The following is a 19,331-nucleotide window of genomic DNA, read 5'->3' as shown; positions in this document are numbered from 1 at the left end:
CACACGACGCATGCCCCAACTCTGCCTGCAGGCTGGCATTATGCCGTGCACTGCACCACACAGCAGGTGGCATCATGACACTCCTCTGGCGCTGTGTCTAGATGACACAGCACCAAAGGAGTGCCAAAAAAGCCATGGTGCTAGTGGCTATGGCGCTCTTTCCATGGTGCAGAAAGGAGACACTTTTTGCAGCCCCTTTTTGCACCACAGAATGGTGACATTGGGGCTGTGACATGTGGTAGCCGCGCTCCTAATCTGGTGCTAAAAGTGGTGGTCTGTATAGCCTCTAACTACACAAGTACTGACTTGTGGGACTAACAACTGGATTTAAGCATAAATTCTGACATGATATCAGCAATACTTGTGAAAGCTTTCTTTCTTTCTAGTTCTTTTTTTTTTTAAGATTCTTAATTACAAATCTTGTTTATCTGAGTCTTATGCTGAAGGGTATATGATGATTTTAAATCTAATTGGGAATATAAAAACTGTACTTCTAAACTCCCCCCTCCTTTTCTTTTCCTACAGGTTTTCCTAACTGAATATACTGGGCCTCTTCTAATCTATCTGCTCTTTTATATTCGTCTCTCAAGTATTTATGATGCAAAGGAGAGTGCAAGAAGTTTACGCCATCCTGTTGTTCAGTGAGTAAAAATAATCTATGCTTCAGACTTTTGAACTGGCATTTCTTACTTGGCTGTTTGGCATTTCAAGCAGAATGGATCTGCAGGTGTGGATTGGGTTACGCCTACTTCCCATGCACCATTCCATGCTTCACAACACAACAATTGTGCAGTGGCTTCTATGAATAAAACTAATCTATAGAAAGCTCTGACATATGAGCTGAAGCCTCAGTTTTTGTAAGATAGAGTTAAGTGATGTGCATGTGCATATAAACCTAGTGTCACATAATGGCTGAGATTCTGATAGATGCTGGCAAACTCTCCAACAGCATATGTCTACCCAGCTTCCATGAGGTTGTTGCTAGTGACACAGTATCAATCCTTTCTCATCCCCACCATCTATCATACCTTTCTATCCATCAATACACTCCAAGAAGCGTCATTTTGAAGAGGATTTCTATTTTATGCTGCAGTACCTTCTGTGCATAATTAAATCCAAAGATTCAGGCCCACTGAGACTGAAGTTGGTTTATCAGGAGCAGGTGTTTCATCATGGCTCTTGGTACTATAACTATATATAATATATGGAGGCCAAATGTTCATGCTGATTCATTCTGTCATGTTTTGATTCCAGTCACAGCTAAAACAATTTATGGCTAAACCCAGTTGGATGTGGCATCCAGATTGCTACAAATGATGACTTCCAGAAATAATGGGCAATGGAAAATAGCGTTGTGGTCAACTGAAGACTGTAGAGGCTAGATGTAAGAGTAGAGGCAGAGGCAACAGGTTGCCAATAGTAAGGCACAATAGTAAAATTTTTTGAAGGTGGCTAGGTGTTTCTGCTGCATGTGTGCTTCAGAGGTTTATAAATAAGTTAAAGCTACATTTATTATTTGCTCCATATCTTTTCAGCTCATGGAGTCTGGATTGAAAGAACAAATGTTAAGTATGAGTCATCACGGCCTATTACTATGATCATATTTACTTGCTATGTTTTGTGCCATTAGAGACTGTTTATAAGACCAGAACAAAAAAGCAATTCATTTGGTGTAAAAATTTCAGTCAGCGCTTTGACACATCTGCAGCAGTACAACATATAACAGCAGGGGTAAGGCTTCAAGCTTTCATTGAGTTTTCCTAAGGCAGAGGAGCAAAAATGTCATTGAGGTTTATTGTGGAAACACTGGAATCTAAAATCCTTCCTGACTTTAGTTGATCTATAGATATTCCAAATGGTCTAGAGAATTCAAGATTCAACCAGTTTCAACTAATGCAATCATGTGAAATTAAGTGGGTAATTAATTAATTAACTGAATGGCAGGTGGCCATGAGAACTGGTCTAATGAGCTCCTGCATCTAAAAATTGTTTCACTTCCATGACCTCTCTTGATGTTAGATTATTCCAGCATATGTTGGCCATTCTGCTGGAGTTTGGAAATGATTTTTCAAACTAAATTGATTAGCAAAATAGGGAAACATATGTTTCACTTTCTCTGGAACATTGCCATTAGAAATGTATAAATATATTTAAATTAATTTAGATTTGGTGGGCCCTTGATATCCACTGTGGTTTGGTTCTAGGATCACTAAGAATACCAAAATCCATGGATACGCAAGTCCCATTAAACACAATGACATAGTAAAATGGTGTCCCTTACTGAAAATGGCAAGGTTTATTTTTGGCACATCTATCTATCTATCTATCTATCTATCTATCTATCTATCTATCTATCTATCTATCTATCTATCTATCTATCTAATATTTTCAAGCTGTGGGTGGTTGAATCTGTAGATAAAGAATCCATAAATATGGAAGGCCGTGTACGGCATGTGTTGTTTTAGAGTATTCAGTATGTTTCACCTGTACCTTATTTTTACAACAATCCTCATAGAATCATAGAGTTGGAGGAGACCACAAGGGCCATCCAGTCCAACCTCCTGTCATGCAGGAACTCTCAATCAAAGCATACCAGAGAGATGGCCATCCAGCCTCTGTTTAAAGACTTCCAAGGAGGGAGGCTCATCTTGTCAGTATAATACTAATCCTATACTGACAGACTACAGATAGCTTGCTTTAATAATAATAATTAATTTGTTTTATTTATATACCGCTATTCCAAAGATCATAGCGGTGAACAGCAAGTAAGCTAATTAGCAAGTAAGCTAATTTGCCCCCAACAGTCTGGGTACTCATTTTAGCAACCTCCTCGGAAGGATGCAAGCCTGAGTCGAGCTTGGGCCCTTTTGCTGGTCTTGAACTCGCAACCTTGTGGTTTTGAGTGAATGGCTGCAGTACAGGCATTGAACCACTGCGCCACCTTTAGGCTAACTAATGGGTTCATGGATGAGATAAATCTCAGAATGAAATACTAACTAGCCAAAAATGGCTGTAGCTGCCCTGAATTCAAACCCCACTGTGCCTACATATGCTAGAAATTCCTTAGAATTGTCATCTCCCTTGTCTAATTTTATAGCAGTGTTGTAGCCGGAAAAGGTTTGGATCTGGCATAACTGAGCAATTCCCTCATCCCATCCCATGCCCCCCAACAGCTGTTCTGTTGGCAGACCTTATCCAGAAGAGTAATTCTGCCAGCAGATTGCTCTGTCAACAAATCTCTCAAATTAGTTTACAGAGGAGAATTCTGTAAAAGGGCATTTCTGCTGGCAGACAAAGCTTATGTTTAATGCAACCCCTCTACAGAAGACACAATTAGAATTGCTACTGCTGACAGTTTGTTACAGTATTGTATAACTTTGGATCATGGTTGCATCGCAAATTGTGGTGTGCTTTTTTAAAAAACTTTTGCTTTCTTTTCTATATCATTTCTGCAGTTTGGCCTGTGCTTGTCATTGTTTACATTATGTCAGACGTCTACTGGAGACACTCTTTGTGCATAAGATTTCAGAAGGACATACCCCCTTGAAGAATATGATCAAGGTGATTTTCTTATGTAATATATTATGATATAGAACTGAGTGAACATAAAAGAAAGGAAACGATAGAAGGAATGAAGCTATTATTAATGCGTTTATTGCATTTATATCCTGCCCTTCCAAGCTGATCAGATGGGATACATGGTCTTTTGACTCATTTAGGCCTTACATTTTAACCTTACATGTGAGAATGACAGGTAGAGAGACTGAGAACGTGAAAGGTCCAAGAGTATTTACTGAGCTTGAGACCTAAGTGAAATTTGTTGTGAGTTATCTTGAGAACTTTGTTGTATAATGGCTTATTTATACTGGAAATAAGTAGGCTAGTTGAAATAGATTTTGGATCTGTGTCTCTTCAGTCCCAGTCCAATATTAGCTATTATAATATATTATAATATAACTGTTTTGGTTTTCAAAGACTCCTCAGTTCAGAACATCATGCAGCATTCAGCCTGCTAAGGACACATAACACATCACTCTAAAGGTAAAGAAATAGAGCTCCATGTGCTTGACAGACCTACTAAGCAAGTTACGCTTGCCAAACATTTGACTAGACAGAAGTAACCTCTCCTGAATGTCACTTTGAGTGGCTTGCATTACAGTGATGATATGTTAAATAACAAAATAAGTGTCATCAGTACAGATGATGAATCTTCTAAAAATTGTATGCTAAAGTTAGGCCTGTCCATGCCATCATATTTCCAACTTCTTTGTATGGTTGTGGAAACTGGGCAGTGAAGAAAGCTGTTAGGAAGAAAAACAAACTCATTTGAAATGTGGTGCTGGAGAAGATTTCTATTGATACTGTGGACTGCCACAAAGACAAATAAATGAGTATGAAAGGAAATCAAGCCTGAACTCCCCTCAGAAGCCATGATGACTAACCTGAGACTATAATACTTTGGACCCATAAGAATCACTAGAAAAGGCCATAATGTTAATGCAGACGGTTGTAGAAAAAAGAGGAAGATTGCATTGTAGATGGATAGACTCAATCAAAGAAGCAACAGCTCCAAGTCTTCAAGACCTGAGCAGAGTTGTTGATGATAGCATGACTTGAAAGTATCTCAGTCATAGAGTTGCCATAAGTCAAAGTCAACTTGATGGTGGTTAACAACAACCGACAACCAGAAATATAGAAAATGTACTTCAGTTTTAGCAAGCATCTTTAAATTCAGGATAGAGACAGAGAACTGGAAAAGAAAGAGGAGCCAGGGCTATCTGTACCATTGGACAATATTAAACATGTTCTAAGAGCAATATTTTGTGTCAGCTGGCTGTAGCACTTGAAAAAATAATGAACGTTGAAAAATAGTAAAAGAGCAGCTAACAGCAAATCATAGTTGTGGCCATTTGCCAACCTTTCATTTTTTTACTTCTTAAACTCATAAAAGCCCTTTCTGACACAAAATATTAAAGTCAACCCCATGAAATTGTTTTTATTTTTTTACTTTCAATCATTAATCATTTATGTTCCATATTTACTTCATGGAATTCTGACCAGTATACCTAGAAAGGTGATAACTCTCCTTATTAAAAGTAAAAGCTGTAGAGGATATTTAGTTTCAATAAAGATAAGAAATGTTCTTTTGCAACCATCATCTCAGTGTGTGCACTGAAAGTCTGACGTCCTAGGGTAGCTGAATGAACTGGAGTATATGCACCCAGGAAAAGCAAATGTGTTCATCCATATACTTTCACCCTAATGTTCAACTTCTTCAATTTTATGATAATCAAATTCTCATATTCCTCTTCTTAGTACTCACCATGTGCTTGAACATTTATTTACTTTATTTACTTAACATGACTTCTTTTTTGGGACCTAAGGCGGTATCCAGACCGGTGGAAAGTGCCGGCCTGGATACGTACTAGGGTTGCCTCGGGGCGTCCTTTACAGACGCCCTTCAACCCTAGGACGTACTCTATACATCAAAATGGTGGTGCCCTGTCTACATGGGCAGCGCCATTTTGACAGACGCACCGCGTCCAAATGACATGGTGCGGGTGTCACATCATCAGGCACTCCCCACTCCCGTTGGAGCTGCACTTCGTTGACCACTTTTTCCAACAGTTTGTATCATGTATTTTGGGAATCATTTTTATTATGTCAAGGCAGACAATTATTTGCCTTAGTGGTAGTACTGCATGTTTGTTCTTTAATCTATCCCAGCCTATGGTAACTTTTACTGTCAGATGTGCTTTCTTGTTTAGAGTAATGAGATGAAACCCTGAGAAGAGATGATATGTATGATTACTAGTCCAGCTGGCTAAACTTTAATGCTACTCAGGTCAGACAAATTGTTAGAGGAACTGGATGAACTCTGAAGGCATATTAATTCCTTCTGAGGAGGTAAAGCTTGGCAAATGCAGGGGCAACCAAGTGATAACTGCTGTCACTGCCTAAATGGCCATGTCATGGGAGGGGGGGGGGGGAGGATTGTTTGTTCTCATAGCTAGCATAGAATAACACTGGCATCCTCAAGGACCTCTTGTAGGTCTTCTGGAAGTTCTGGAGGAGGATGTCATCATCATGCATTGGTTATTGGAATATAGCCAGTGATATTCCTCTGCTGGCTCCTGCCCATGATATCATTGGGGAAAAGGAAACGGGTGAATCTTGGGGATCAGACACTCTCCTTACTTGGAGAATATATTCAAAAACTGCACAGTTTTCAAAGGCTTCCTGACAGTGGGGAGAAAAATGATTAAACCATTCATTCTATCATGATGGAACGAGAGAATGAGATACATTCCATGAAGGCTATTTTTCTTTGCTTTATTTTTTGTTTCTAATGCATAGGAATGATACCAATTTAAAAGTTACAAGTTTCCCACCCAAATGATATACCTATCCTATGTCACTGAGGTTTGTACTCTTAACAATAATTCTCAGATACCTAATGGCTGATTATAAATGCATGGTATGATTGCTACTTCAGTCATTGGACCTTACATGAGGATTTCCCACATGTTCCCTCCATCATATATGCTTCTGTAAGTGAAACATTACCTGTGAAACATGAAGCCCATGTTCAGATGTGGAAGAGCTACAATTACCTCACACTTGTAATATGCTATGCTGTGTAAAAGCTGGAAAAAGTTTCATTTCTTGTATTACAAGTCCCATCATCCCTCCCATATGCAAAACCACAGTTAAGGACTTTTTGTGTGTCCAAAGCCGAGTTTAGGAAAGGTTTCCCTAATGATATAACTAGAGGTCATCCTCTGAATTTCAGGGCCTGGAATGCTGCTAGGTTGGCAACCTTCTTCTATTTCTTGTTTTTGAAATAGCCATTTTTGGAATCACAGGAACCTTAAGTACTGCTGCTAACACTGATACAGATTGAATGTCCCTCATCCAGAATTCTGAAACCCAAAATATTGCAAAAACCAAAACTTCATGGGTGGTTGAGATAGCGATATCTTTGCTTTCAGATGGTTCAGTGTACACAACTTTGTTTCATGCACAAAATTGTTAAAAATATTGCATACCATTACTTTTATGTGTATATGGTGTATATAAAACATAAATGAATTTTGTGTTTAGACTTGCACCTCATTTCCAAGATGTCTCATTATGTTATGTGCAAATACAATCCATTCCAAATAAAAAACTATCCAAAATTCATAACACTTCTGGTCTCAAGCAATTGGATAAGCAACACTCAACATGTAGCAAATAAAGATGCAGGGATATAAATCTTTATACATTTCATCCTCACATGCAGGAACAATTAATTTGACAATTTTTCTTCTCACTATGATGAAGTAGTTGAAAACTGCACAGGTTTATGGCTGTGGCTTATTTTGTACAAAAAATGGAGAGAGAGAGAGAGAGAGGACCATATTTCCTGCACAGAAACAGTGCGGTGAAATCCTATAGCTCTCTTTGTATTTTCTTTATAGGGCTGTGCCTTCTACTGGGGCTTCACTTCTTGGATTGCGTACTACATCAATCACCCACAGTACACTCCTCCATGTAAGTAGAATAAGAGCTGCACAGAAATTTCCAGTGAACTATTCAAGGGGAATGAAACCGGAGAGGTACTGAATAAAACCTCAAACCACGGTAGGCCGGCATTTAAGAAAAACATTATAGGGAAGAGGACTGCATTTTATAGAAGTTTGCAGCAGAGGCTTCTCGCCTTTATTCTTTAGTTACCAACAGTTTTAAACTACAGTGGGAATGCAGTGCCATCTCTTGTATTTTCTTCTCTGGCTACATCATCCCACAATGCAGCTGAGCAATGTTACAATGCAACTTCCTTCCAAGTTCATTGTGAGGGAAGAACATGACTGCCTCATTGAAGTGCTCTGTCATGGACTCAGATATGCATAAGACTAATGTGTGATTTCATTGTGTTTTCTAGCATTTGGGAACAAACAAGTTACTTTTGCTGCTCTTGTGTTTCTGGTATGTATGGTTAGGGAGGTGGGAAAACAATAAATATTACTATGGAAAATACTTGTATATACTTGTCTATACATCAAGAAATTTATGCCCAAAAATTGACTCCAAAATCCCAGGTTGATTTATTTACAGGTCAGTATGACAATATGATAGCAGCTCTTTCAGATTTCCTCATGCAGTCAGAAGAGCAGTTTATTTTTCTCTTGCATCAATCAGAAAGAGTCTGGATGACTGATTGCTTTTAAACAACAGAGTCTCTCTCTCACCTGCATTGCCACGGTCTGAAGAGTGAAGGATGAAACAAAGGCTGAAACGCTGAAGCAAAAAGCCTCAGTTAGTGTTTCTCTTCCCAAATGTACACATACACACACTGAAGGAGCCTCCAAGTTTTACCCTTGACTTACCCATGCATTATGGCAAAATCCATAATTTTGGCCCCAAAACTTGCCCTTGATTTATACATGAGGTCGATTTATAGTCAAGTATATATGGCATGTGGTGCATGAAATGTTGCATTTCCTTTCTCATGAGGGTAGATAAAATATATTCAAATGTGGAGCATCTAGCACATATTTTTGGAGGTGAATGCAAAAATTCAGGCTCTTGTATGAAGTCAAAAAGTGGAAGAAACAAAATGAAATTCCATGGTTGGCTGATAGATTCAGCAGGAGATGCCTTCTCTCACCACGTCAATAGAACAAACTTTATTACGGCCAATTGGTCAGCACGTCACCACGTCAATGTGAAACAACCTCCTTGCTAACTCCATGAGTTGCCACTGTGGCATTTTGTTCCCTGTATCTGTCCTCTTTATCTTGGCCTAATAAACACCTCGTAACTTGGGAAGGATTTGGTTAGCATTTCATCTGAATTTATCTTGGGTTTCCATATCTACATCATCTGACTATATATCTGTAAACATATAAAACATCTAATTATATCAATTAATTTATATCAATTAATTGGGGGTTTAAGAAATTAAAATTTTGAGTATGATTATAGAGTACTTTTCTATAAAAAGAAATAGAAGATAGAGGCTAGTGTACTACAGTATATAAGAACTACTACTCTTTAAGTTTGAGGAATTTCCATAAGCTTGGTCACTAAATTCAAGGATTATAAAGATCCCTTGCTTCTCAGACTTGGCTGCTTTTCTGAGCTTACAACAGTTTCTCAGAGTCTTAACTGTCAATCTTTGAATCCTTTTGCAAAGTACTGCCTCAATGTGACCAGTGACAAGAACTTGGGGAGTAAATTACATTTATCAAAATAGGAAGTGGAGGACAGGGAATTTCAGTTTTTGTGAAAATGACAGCAAACCTTCAGGGGGAAGCAGTTCTGGATCTGGAATTCAGCTGAGCACATCCAGCTTTTACAGGAGTCCTATTTGTATGTCTAAAATATATAATTTCCATATTACCCTTAGAACATAGAACAAACCCTTCGCATTGTAGAACCCACAATAACAAACACAACAACCAGCTAAAGATAACAATACACAAGGGGGCTTTGCTCCATTTGCTGTGACTATAAAGAGGGACAAATGTGGCAAGTTCATGTCTCAATAGAATACTTGCCTTGAAGTCTGCATCTATCCTGATGAGCTACATGTTCTGTAGATATAAATAGGAAGGTCTGATCTTAACGCTTGAATGCTAAACACATTAACATGAAAGAAAATGCTATTGAAATTTAAGGGATGTCCTTCAAAGTACGTATTCCAAAGATTTGGGATGCAGACTAAAGAAACTGAAACAAGTGTTTGCATAAATCACCAGCTTGTCTATATTTTCTAGGCTATGCTTTTTGGAAGCACTAACTTTTCTTTTGTTGGTATCCATGTTCTTACATGCCTTGGTGAGGGCCTCCCTGTCCTCATAAAAATGAAAAGCAGAATTTCTGTGGATTTTCATTTTTAAAAACTTTAATCTGCCCCCCCCCCCATTATTGGGTCTTATCTGTCAAAATATGAATGCACAAAGATGTTCCAATATCTTAAAAAAATGTGTGACATGTTTTGCAGATGTGCGAAGCTGGGAATCATTTTATCAATGCAGCTTTAGTCCATCAAAATCAGTCAGGTATGTAGCTTGTCTTTCATTTGTTTACCGTTGACGTTTCCCTCTTAGCATTCTGTCTAGTTAGAGTAGAAAATTCTGACTGTAAAAGAAATGTCACCCTCTCACGGCTTTTATGCCTTTGATGTTTGTAACATAAACTACCTGCAAATAAACAGAGAAGAAAGAAGATACGGGCAGCTGCTGGCTAGTTGGTAGGGAGTTGCTTTTGGGCTACCAGCCAGTCAGGGCCACTGGCCACTGTCTGCCCTGCTCCCCAACTGCCTGATATGAAAAAGGAAAGAGGTAGAATGAGAAATATGGAAAAAAATGGCCCTAGTGGCCCTTGTATGTGGATAAAGAATGACATCTCCCTTCTCTCTTGCTGCCACTACCATCATTCTCTCTTTTCCTTTTTCATTGACAGGGAAAATGCTGAGATATACATGTGTGGCTCTTCAGTGCTGTGGTGAGGGAGGGGGTGGTGGAGCATGGGGCAAGGGGAGCCATTTTGATTTCTTACCCCTTGGTTGTTGGCTCCTAAGCGATGGCATATGTCATTTGAAGGAGCCTTTCTCCCTATATGAGCCTGTTTGAGCTATCTTTGAGAAAGCCATTTCTCTGTGTCCCATTACCTTAGCAGGCACATCTGTTGGGAATAAGGGAGAGGGCCTTCTTGGTGGCTATTCCCAGCCTTTGGAACTCACTCCCTAGTGGCACTAGAATGGCTCCCTCCTTGCTCTCCTCTGCTGGCAAGTCAAAACTTTCTTATTACATCAGGCTTTAGAAATTAACTGCAATGTAACAGAGATAAGCACCACCTCTTACAGTGGGTTATGGATAGATATTCATGTCATTTATCTTTATCTTTACCTTTTATAAATGTTATAGTTATTTCAGTTTCCAATATCCATACCATCCAGTTTCAAACACTTGTGACTAGTAACTCACACTGAAAAAAACTGAAGAGAATGTTTCACAAGTCTCTCTGTGGAACTTGTTGACCAAAATCCTTATTTAAGAGTGATGACATTTAAATTCAGTTTGAAATTTATTTATGTTTGTAGTGTAGACAATATCTGAGTACAAACATTATACAGAGCATAGTTTCTCCATGAATGATAACAAAAACTGATAGCAGAAAACTAACAGTTTTGTGTAATCCCTGAACCTGTTATAAAGAAATGTTGTTATTTTCTTCTTCTTTTCTTCTTAAAGGAAAGTTAACCTCTTTTCCAAGTCCATCAATCAACCCGTTCACATGGCTGTTCACATTGGTTTCTTGTCCAAACTACACATATGAGGTATTCTTTTTCCTTCTTCCCACATCAGAAAAGCGAAGAGAGAGATACCATGGTGCTAAATTATTGCAATGTCTTTTTTGAGAAGGGGCAGGCTATTAGACTTGAGCTCTCTAAAAGCTCTGAATTCAGCAGTTCAGAGATCTTGCAGTGAGCTTTGCTTTGATCTAGGAATGCACTTGCGGTTCTCAGAGGATCAGCCTTCAAAGAAAGCTGCTTTTAAATTAGTTTATTTAACAAAAAGGGATTTAGATCAGGGGTAATGTGTGTATTTTGCCTGCTTGGGACCATGATTAATTTGTAATCTTATCAAAGATACCAAACAGAATCGCAATCTGGTTTCTTGGATGAAGCCGGGAGGCAGCCCCCACCCCAATTTTATATAACAGAACCTTTCAGCTTTCTGATGCTGCCCCTTTAACACCAAGCCTCTTAGCATTCTCCTAACATTTCTTTATTGAATCCCCTTTCATCTCTATATTTGTAGGGTCCCTCCAGCCATTTTAATTGTGTTTTTAGAGTATGATTACTTTAAAGAAAGGAAAGAAACAGAAAGTGAGAAAAGGGAAGAAAAAATGGTGGGAAGAGGAGGAAATACATAGGTTATGAACATGGGGTAGGCATATACATTGATATAAACTGACCAGGAATACATTTTTATGAACTTAGCATTTATAAAATATACATTCATGTGTAGTTAAAGCAATACGATCTACAGATTATTGATTGATATATAGTGAATGTTTACCTCTCCATCCTTGGAGTATAAGTCTTTACTTACAGAGAATGTGCACAGGATCCAATATTGTTCATTCTCAGTTAAATTCCACATCATAGGAATATAATTAAAAAAAAAATATGCAGCTACAAACGCTAAAGTTTTTTTTCCTAATACCAGTTTAATATCTTGTAACAAATCCACCTTCAAAATACTAACCACTTGACATGCCTACATCATTATTTTGGGCTAGAAAGATGACCAGGATTCAATATACCCCAAAGATCAATTTTTTCTGCATCAAATGTAATCTCTAATGAGATTTTAGATATCGAAGCTAGGCCAGGTTTCCATTTATTAATTTGCACAGGACAATTTAACTCTTTGTTCCACTCACTAACTTCATTCAGAACAAATATAATGCAGGGGTGTTTGGTTCACTCAGAGCTGATAGTTCCTATATAGACATCACAAGGTGCTGCAATTGTAAATATTGTCACTTTGCACCATTGAGTAACTGATAAATAGAAAGCAATACTAAAAACGGCATCACGCTCATCATCATCATCTTGGTCTGGACCAATAAACTGATCCACAATATAAATATAACAGCCAATTGATGTCTACCATAGGAAATGGATCATCTTGCAATTTTCAAATTAGGATGGTCCCATAGAGTTATGTTAGCATAACCATCTGGATCAAATTTTGATTGATGAGAGAGTAGATGCCAAGCTACCTTGGCTACAGAGATCAGAGGGGCCACCATCCCTATTTTTCTTAAATGAACAGAGATTAAAGTAGTCCAACAAGTCTCTGTATTCTTAGTAACAGGAGGTTTTTGATCCTTTTGCTTAGTCACTTGTCAAGACATCACTCTCTGGGGAAAGTGTGGGAATGGTAGGTTTAGTACTATTGGGAAATGAATCTGTCAAAGACCCTTGAAGAGCTGGGTTTGAGCCCAGTTGCAAAAGAAGCAGATTGATCAGAATGAAAGAGATCTTGGCAGAACATAGCAGAAGGGAACCATTTAGATTCAAAAAGGATACCTGTTTTCTTCTTTGCAACAGATTGGCTCTTGGATAAGCTTCACAGTGATGACACAAACTCTTCCAGGTAAGAGCAAGCTTGTAAATAACTCAGCAAATTATTGCAATGGGTGGGAATCTTTAAAACTGCTACTACTCCCTATCCTAAAAGACTTAATCAAAAATATTACCAGGATGCTTTAGAATTAATTTCTATTACTCTGAAAAAAAGAACTTACAAAATTTACTGTAGTTTTGTCATTCATTCATTCATTCATTCAATAATTCTTAGCTGATCTACTCTTAATTAAGCCTTGGTGGTGCAGTGGTTAAATGCCTGTACTGCAGCCACTCACTCAAAAACCACAAGGTTGTGAGTTCAATCCTGGCCAGGGGCTTAGGGTTGACTCAGGCTTGCATCCTTCCAAGCTCGCTAAAATGAGTACCCAAGCTTGTTGGGGGCAATTAGTTTACACATTGTAAACCACTTAGGGAGTGCTTAAGTGCACTGATAAGAAGTATAGATATGTAATTGCTGTTGCTATTGCTACATGTACAAAAGCACTCCTGGTCACTTCAGAGACCTGGGCCTCCAGATTCAAAGCTGAGTCCTGGAGCACTCCCAAATTATGAACCCACGACTTCAGGGAGAGTGTAACCACATCTAACACAGGCTCCCTATTCCCTGATTTGCCTTCTGACTGACCAGGAACACTTCTGTCTTGTATGGATTACGTTTCAGTTGGTTTGCCCTCATCCAGTCAATTACTGATGACAGATACTGGTTTGGGCCAGGAGATCCTCCTTGGATTGAGGTGGAACGGAGTAGTACTGTCTAGGGTCATCTGCATATTGATGGCACTGCACCCCAAAGGTATAACAACAGTTATTTGAATATACATTTGCTTTGTTTACAGTGTGTTCGAAGCAAATCATTTAAGGCACATTAAAAATCCTGGTCTATTGAAAGAGGCAAAGAACATTCACCTTTTTTACCTTCTGAAAAAGAGTGTTTCAACACACCAAGATCCTATTGGGAAAATAATCAACTGCTGTGAAATATTCCACATTTTTGAACTAAAAAGTGGACTAAAATTTAGTCCACATTTTTGGACTAAAATATTGTTTTCTGTGTTTTTGTGTGTCCAGAAAAGTATATTTAGCACAAAGTACAGATTATTTTCTGTCCAAAACTTTTGCTCACGGGGTGTTTTTTTTTTTGTACAAAAAGTACTGAAACACAAAAAATAATCTAAAAATGCACAAAATTCTCACAGTAGCCCCCCCCCCCCCCGATGATAAAGCCTTTACATTTTACTCTTGCGTGCAAATATTTAACTCCCTGTTGTTGTTATCCTTTGATGCATACATGAGTAAAATGTGTGTGTGTGTGTGTGTATATATATATATATATAATATTGAAATGAAATGAACAGAACATATTTTCAAATATTCTTGTTGTTGTTGTTTCCTATTACACAACAGAATGGGGGGGATCCATCTTGAAACATTTATGCACATCCATTTCTTGAAATAAAATCACTCTCACTAAATGGCAAAGTAACTTAGTCCTATATTGCAGTTCAAAATGTCTACCTCCTTTTCTCTGGGAACCATATTAAGATTTGGATAAATGTTCTTGATTTACATAGTTAATAACATTAGTTGAAGTATAGTAAAAGGATAAGTATGAACTTAACTCTCCTCCACTGGTGTGGGGGGGAGGGCTCAGACATGCTTAGTTTTCATTGAGTAGTGTACAATGCACTTGAATGTTGTCCAGTGTCCAAAGTGCAATTTGGAGATGGATGGAATCCTTAGGTTTTGCTTTACATTTTGGCCAATAACTGTGCCCAAACCCAGAACTAGGTGAGACCTATTTTGTAGAAGAACCCTTTATTTGGCTCTAACACATAATAGTGTTATAGATTGTTGACAAATTTTAATGAATACTCCAGTTCCTCCAGTACAGAAGACTCATTGCTCAGTGGTTAGCTCTAGACTTCCCACCAGGACTCCCAGGAGGGTGGTGGTAAAAAAGCTGTCCCAGCATGTTGCAGCTGATACTCAGGGTCCTGAAGTCTTATTTCCAACTCCTTTCCAGCTGGCGTATTTGCATTTCTGATGGCAATCCAATTGGCACAGTGGGCTCGAAAGAAGCACCAGTTCTATCTGAAGAGGTGTACTACATGTCGGTGGAGGAAAGCAGCTATGATTCCATTTATACTGTAAATGCAAACAGAAATGGTCTGTGATTGTCCTGCATGGACTATGAAATCAAAGTGATTAGTGTGACAAGATACAGCAAACTATAGAAGAGCAATACATTTAGAGTGTTGTTTTCAAATGCACTAACATTTAGGCAGGCTTTTTAAAAATGAAAATATGAAAGTCAAGGTCCAGACAGCTATTTTAGGTACATGCAGGGCTATAGCTAAGCAAGGGAGCACATGCTTTACTGTGCCAGAAGCCATAGGTTCCAAGAGGTCACAGGTTGAATCCTTAATATCTATAGCTCCATAGGACCATTGGCAGTAGGTGCTAACTAATAGTCTTCTGCTGGTTGTAGGTCTCAGAGAGCCACTGCTGGTCAGAGCATGTATCCTGGATTCAATATAGCGGCAGCAGTGGTGGTGGTGGTGCTGGTGGTGCTGATGATGATTGTTATTATTATTATTAATGTTTATTTATATAGCACCATAAATGTGCATGGCACTTTACAGCCATCATCAAAACAACATACAACTTGCCAGTGGTGTACAATGTAAAAGTCATAAAATATAAAACTATACAAAATTAAACAGGTTATGCAATTAAAACACAAAACTGTAAAAAACAAATAATACATATAGTGAAATCTAAATTATAAACAATATTAAACTAGAGTACTGAATGCTTCCGAGAGCAAGAATGTCTTTAATTAGAATTTAAAGCTAGATAGGGAAGAGATACTCTGCAGATGTTTAGGGAGGCAGTTCCAGGAGTATGGTGTGGCAAGTGAAAAAGGATGAACCTGAGCCAAGAAAGAAGAAATCCTTGACTGGGTAAGGAGCCCTGATCTCCTGGACCACAAATCTCAAATAGGGTGGTAAGATGAAATAAAGACTGACAGATAAGGGGCTGAGATGGGGAACTAGGTTATGTAAAGCTTTAAATGTTAAGAGAAGTTGGTACATGCCAGTCATCTGACACTATGTTGGTCTGGCTCTTTTCCAGGATTATTTTATTTTCAAAAAAAGCAGCTTCATGTTGTCATAAAAAGTAACTTGCCAGTTGAAATGTTAAGCTTCAAGTAACCAAACCAACACTGGAATTTGATGCACATTTGGGTGTAAGCCCCATTAAACACAATGGAATATAACATTAGGCTCATGCCTTGGGTCAGGCTGCATTTAGCTTTAATTTACATAAAGCAGCCACTCCAGGGTTGACCAAAGTGTTAAAGAAATTATTTTCTCTCCCCTCCAAAATGCCTTCTAAGGGATGCAAAGCAATGGATGTAAGATACAAGAAAAGAGATTTCACTTCAGCATTAGGGGGAACTCCCTGACAGTAACGGCTGTTCGACAGTAGAACAAACTCCCTTGGAGTGTGATGGAGTCTCCCTCCTTGGAAGTCTTGAAGCAGAGGCTGGATGGCCATCTCTCAGGGATGCTTTGATTGAGAGTTCCTGCATGGCAGGGGGTTGGACTGAATGGCCCTTGTGGTCTCTTCCAACTCTTCAATTCTATGATTTTATGATTCTATGAAAAATGGCATAGGAAGGCCCCAACCTATGATGAAAATATCCCCTATGTCTCTTAGAGGGCACTTAGGGGGGCAAAATCCTTTTTGATTTTTTTGTGAGTGCTAGTTCAGTGTGTGGAGTAGGGGAGGGTACAGTCCTCCAATATTTTCTGGAAGACCTAACCTTCCACAGTTACCCATACAACCTCAGAAAAAAATTCATGCTCTAAAAATAACAGTTTACATGTCACTAGAAAAAACAAACCCTTAACATTGTTTACAGTGATGAAAATAATAATTGAAAGCTTTTGCTTGAATGGATTATGGATATATATTTTTATTGGGGTCCTGGAGTTAATTGCCACCTGTTTAGGTAACCATTGAATTAATTAGTAGAAAAACTATTGTCTAAACAAATAAATAATGCTAATTAAGATGAAATGTTTCTTCTGTTACTCAGGTATTATGGAAATATCCTGTTTTAGTTGATACACGTGCAATCTGTATATGTTCTGGAGTCTGTATAAATCTGTTTAGACAGTTTATTGAGAATTGATTTAACACAGAACAATTAGATGAATGATGTTCAATCACTTTCACTGTTTGCTTTCCCATAATACCTATTCATAAAACTGTATGTTTATTATTTCAAATAAAAATATTTTTGGAACACAGCATGTGTCAGATGTTTTTAAACATAGAAAACTCCCCTCTTTTTTGCCAGGTAATACACAGGCACATCCCAATCTAAAACTTGAAAAGCATGTGGGGACGAAGTCATTTTTATGTGTAAATACGCAGGGATATGTATAACTGGAAATACATCCCTAGCAATGTGCATCCAGGCCCACTGTCCTGCATCCTGATGATCCCCCTGATGCACGTCTTTTTGTCACCTTCCTTTCCTAACTGTTGTCATGAGTTCATCTAGATGAAGGTCAAGAAAAAAACATTACTTCAAGAAATATCTGCATTTCAGGAAAAATATTGATAATGGAAATGGATATTACCAGTTCTGAAAAATCTGGCCTAAATGTTTTACACTGTGTGAAGCCAAGGGAAATGATCAAACTATAGACTTGAAATGGTATAAAAGTCTTGTAGAGCATTACAAGATACAAAGAGAATGAATACTATAGATTTTTATTGTTATAAAAACAATGAAAATATTTTGTTATACCATAGCAATGAAAATACTGGTTTAATATTTTTTTTAAAAGTCATGCTGCAATGTGGGGATGATTGTTTTGTGAGAGGGAGTTGTGTATATTTAATAGTGGTTGCAAATGAAACGATACTAGCAAAATACCATACTGGTGGGAAGAATTTTTTTTAATGTCACTGTTACTATGCACCTTCTGAAATGACCTTGGGCCTGGTTTGGTTTGATAAGCAATGCTGCAGGTTGTCCCACCACTGCTTCAGGAGGAATGTCTGGATTCTTTCCTGCCTTTCAATGCTGTGATCACTCTGAGGCATCCCCAGCATCAATTCAGAATTAAGTACAGTGGGCACGGGTTCATGGGTCACAACAGTGATTGCAACTCACCCATAATGCCTTGCTCTGTCCATTGACTTCACTTGGAAATGTGATATTACTTTTGTAGGGGGTGTAAACATTAATCAAACACTTCCTAGAGGTGTGAGGCATAGAAAAGGTTGGGAACCACTGATTTAGATAAAGTAATTTGTGTCTTACAGCATCTTTAGAGGGATGCACTGGCTGGCTTCCTGTTGCAGCATTTGTTACAGGAGGAGAGTGACTACAAAGGGTCTTTGGGTTTGCTAGATCCCAATGCTTCACTGTTAGGAGCTATTAGAGTAAATCATCAAGCCAGCTGCTTTGAAGGGTCATGCCAGATGTTTCCCAAGTACAACATTTCTTATAACAGCAAAGCTGCTGTTTGATGTCTTAGGCTGAGGACTTTTAGAGTAGTAGTGGCCAATTGCAGCAGATAGTGTTGTGACAAACCATTTTTCTTCTTCTCTCCCATCGAAAACTAGATGAGATTTTTTTTTTTAAAAAAAATATTATTTTCAAAAGTCACTCTCAAAAGGTTATTTTTCTCTCTCCCTGTTGAGAAGTATTTTTCACAGATTTCTTGAATGAAAAAAAAAAGACAAGGGAGGCGATCATTTACACTAATTACCTGGCATTTGAAACTCAGCACGTCAAAAGAAAGTTTGGCAGAGGTTTAAAGAATATTCCTTTGCTAGAAAAACTCAATTATGAATGGTAGCTTTGCTTATGCAAAATACTCAAATCATGACCATTGAATTAAAAACCAAAATTCTTACTCATTGATTGAGAAGTGCTCATAATTTCTTCTCTTTAAAAAGGTTTCGAAATCTTTGAATAACAGATATTTCTTCTGTTTATTGAATTTTAATGAATATTCTTTACATCACTAGCAGCAGGCCTGTGGGCTATTTCTATCCCCAGTACCTTCTGAGTACATGGATTAATAAAAACCCCCCCCCCCCCCCAATGCAGAGTGACCCGAAGTTCATTACTTGTTCTCAAAAATTAAGA

At 38.2% G+C, this 19,331-nt stretch overlaps 1 protein-coding gene across 2 annotated transcripts in view; it reads left to right on the top strand.

Annotated features, from left to right (window-relative positions):
• The window catches only part of TECRL (trans-2,3-enoyl-CoA reductase like), a 39,536-nt gene extending 22,885 nt beyond the window's left edge, over positions 1–16,651 (top strand). Inside the window, exons 5-12 of one of the 2 annotated variants that reach the window (XM_042471548.1) lie at positions 526–641; positions 3,456–3,561; positions 7,464–7,536; positions 7,928–7,971; positions 9,992–10,049; positions 11,244–11,329; positions 13,115–13,160; positions 15,177–16,651. In XM_042471548.1, coding sequence (XP_042327482.1) covers positions 526–641; positions 3,456–3,561; positions 7,464–7,536; positions 7,928–7,971; positions 9,992–10,049; positions 11,244–11,329; positions 13,115–13,160; positions 15,177–15,304 — 657 coding nt within the window. In that variant the 3' untranslated portion in view covers positions 15,305–16,651. Of the gene's footprint in view, positions 1–525; positions 642–3,455; positions 3,562–7,463; positions 7,537–7,927; positions 7,972–9,991; positions 10,050–10,665; positions 10,778–11,243; positions 11,330–13,114; positions 13,161–15,176 lie in introns of those variants that run through there. The other variant, XM_042471550.1, reaches the window with a different exon arrangement.
• The last annotated feature ends 2,680 nt before the right edge of the window (positions 16,652–19,331 follow it).

The sequence above is a fragment of the Sceloporus undulatus genome, chromosome 6 (genome assembly GCF_019175285.1).
Source record: "Sceloporus undulatus isolate JIND9_A2432 ecotype Alabama chromosome 6, SceUnd_v1.1, whole genome shotgun sequence".
Classification (NCBI taxonomy): domain Eukaryota; kingdom Metazoa; phylum Chordata; class Lepidosauria; order Squamata; family Phrynosomatidae; genus Sceloporus; species Sceloporus undulatus.
This window is presented reverse-complemented; position numbering and strand designations above follow the sequence as displayed.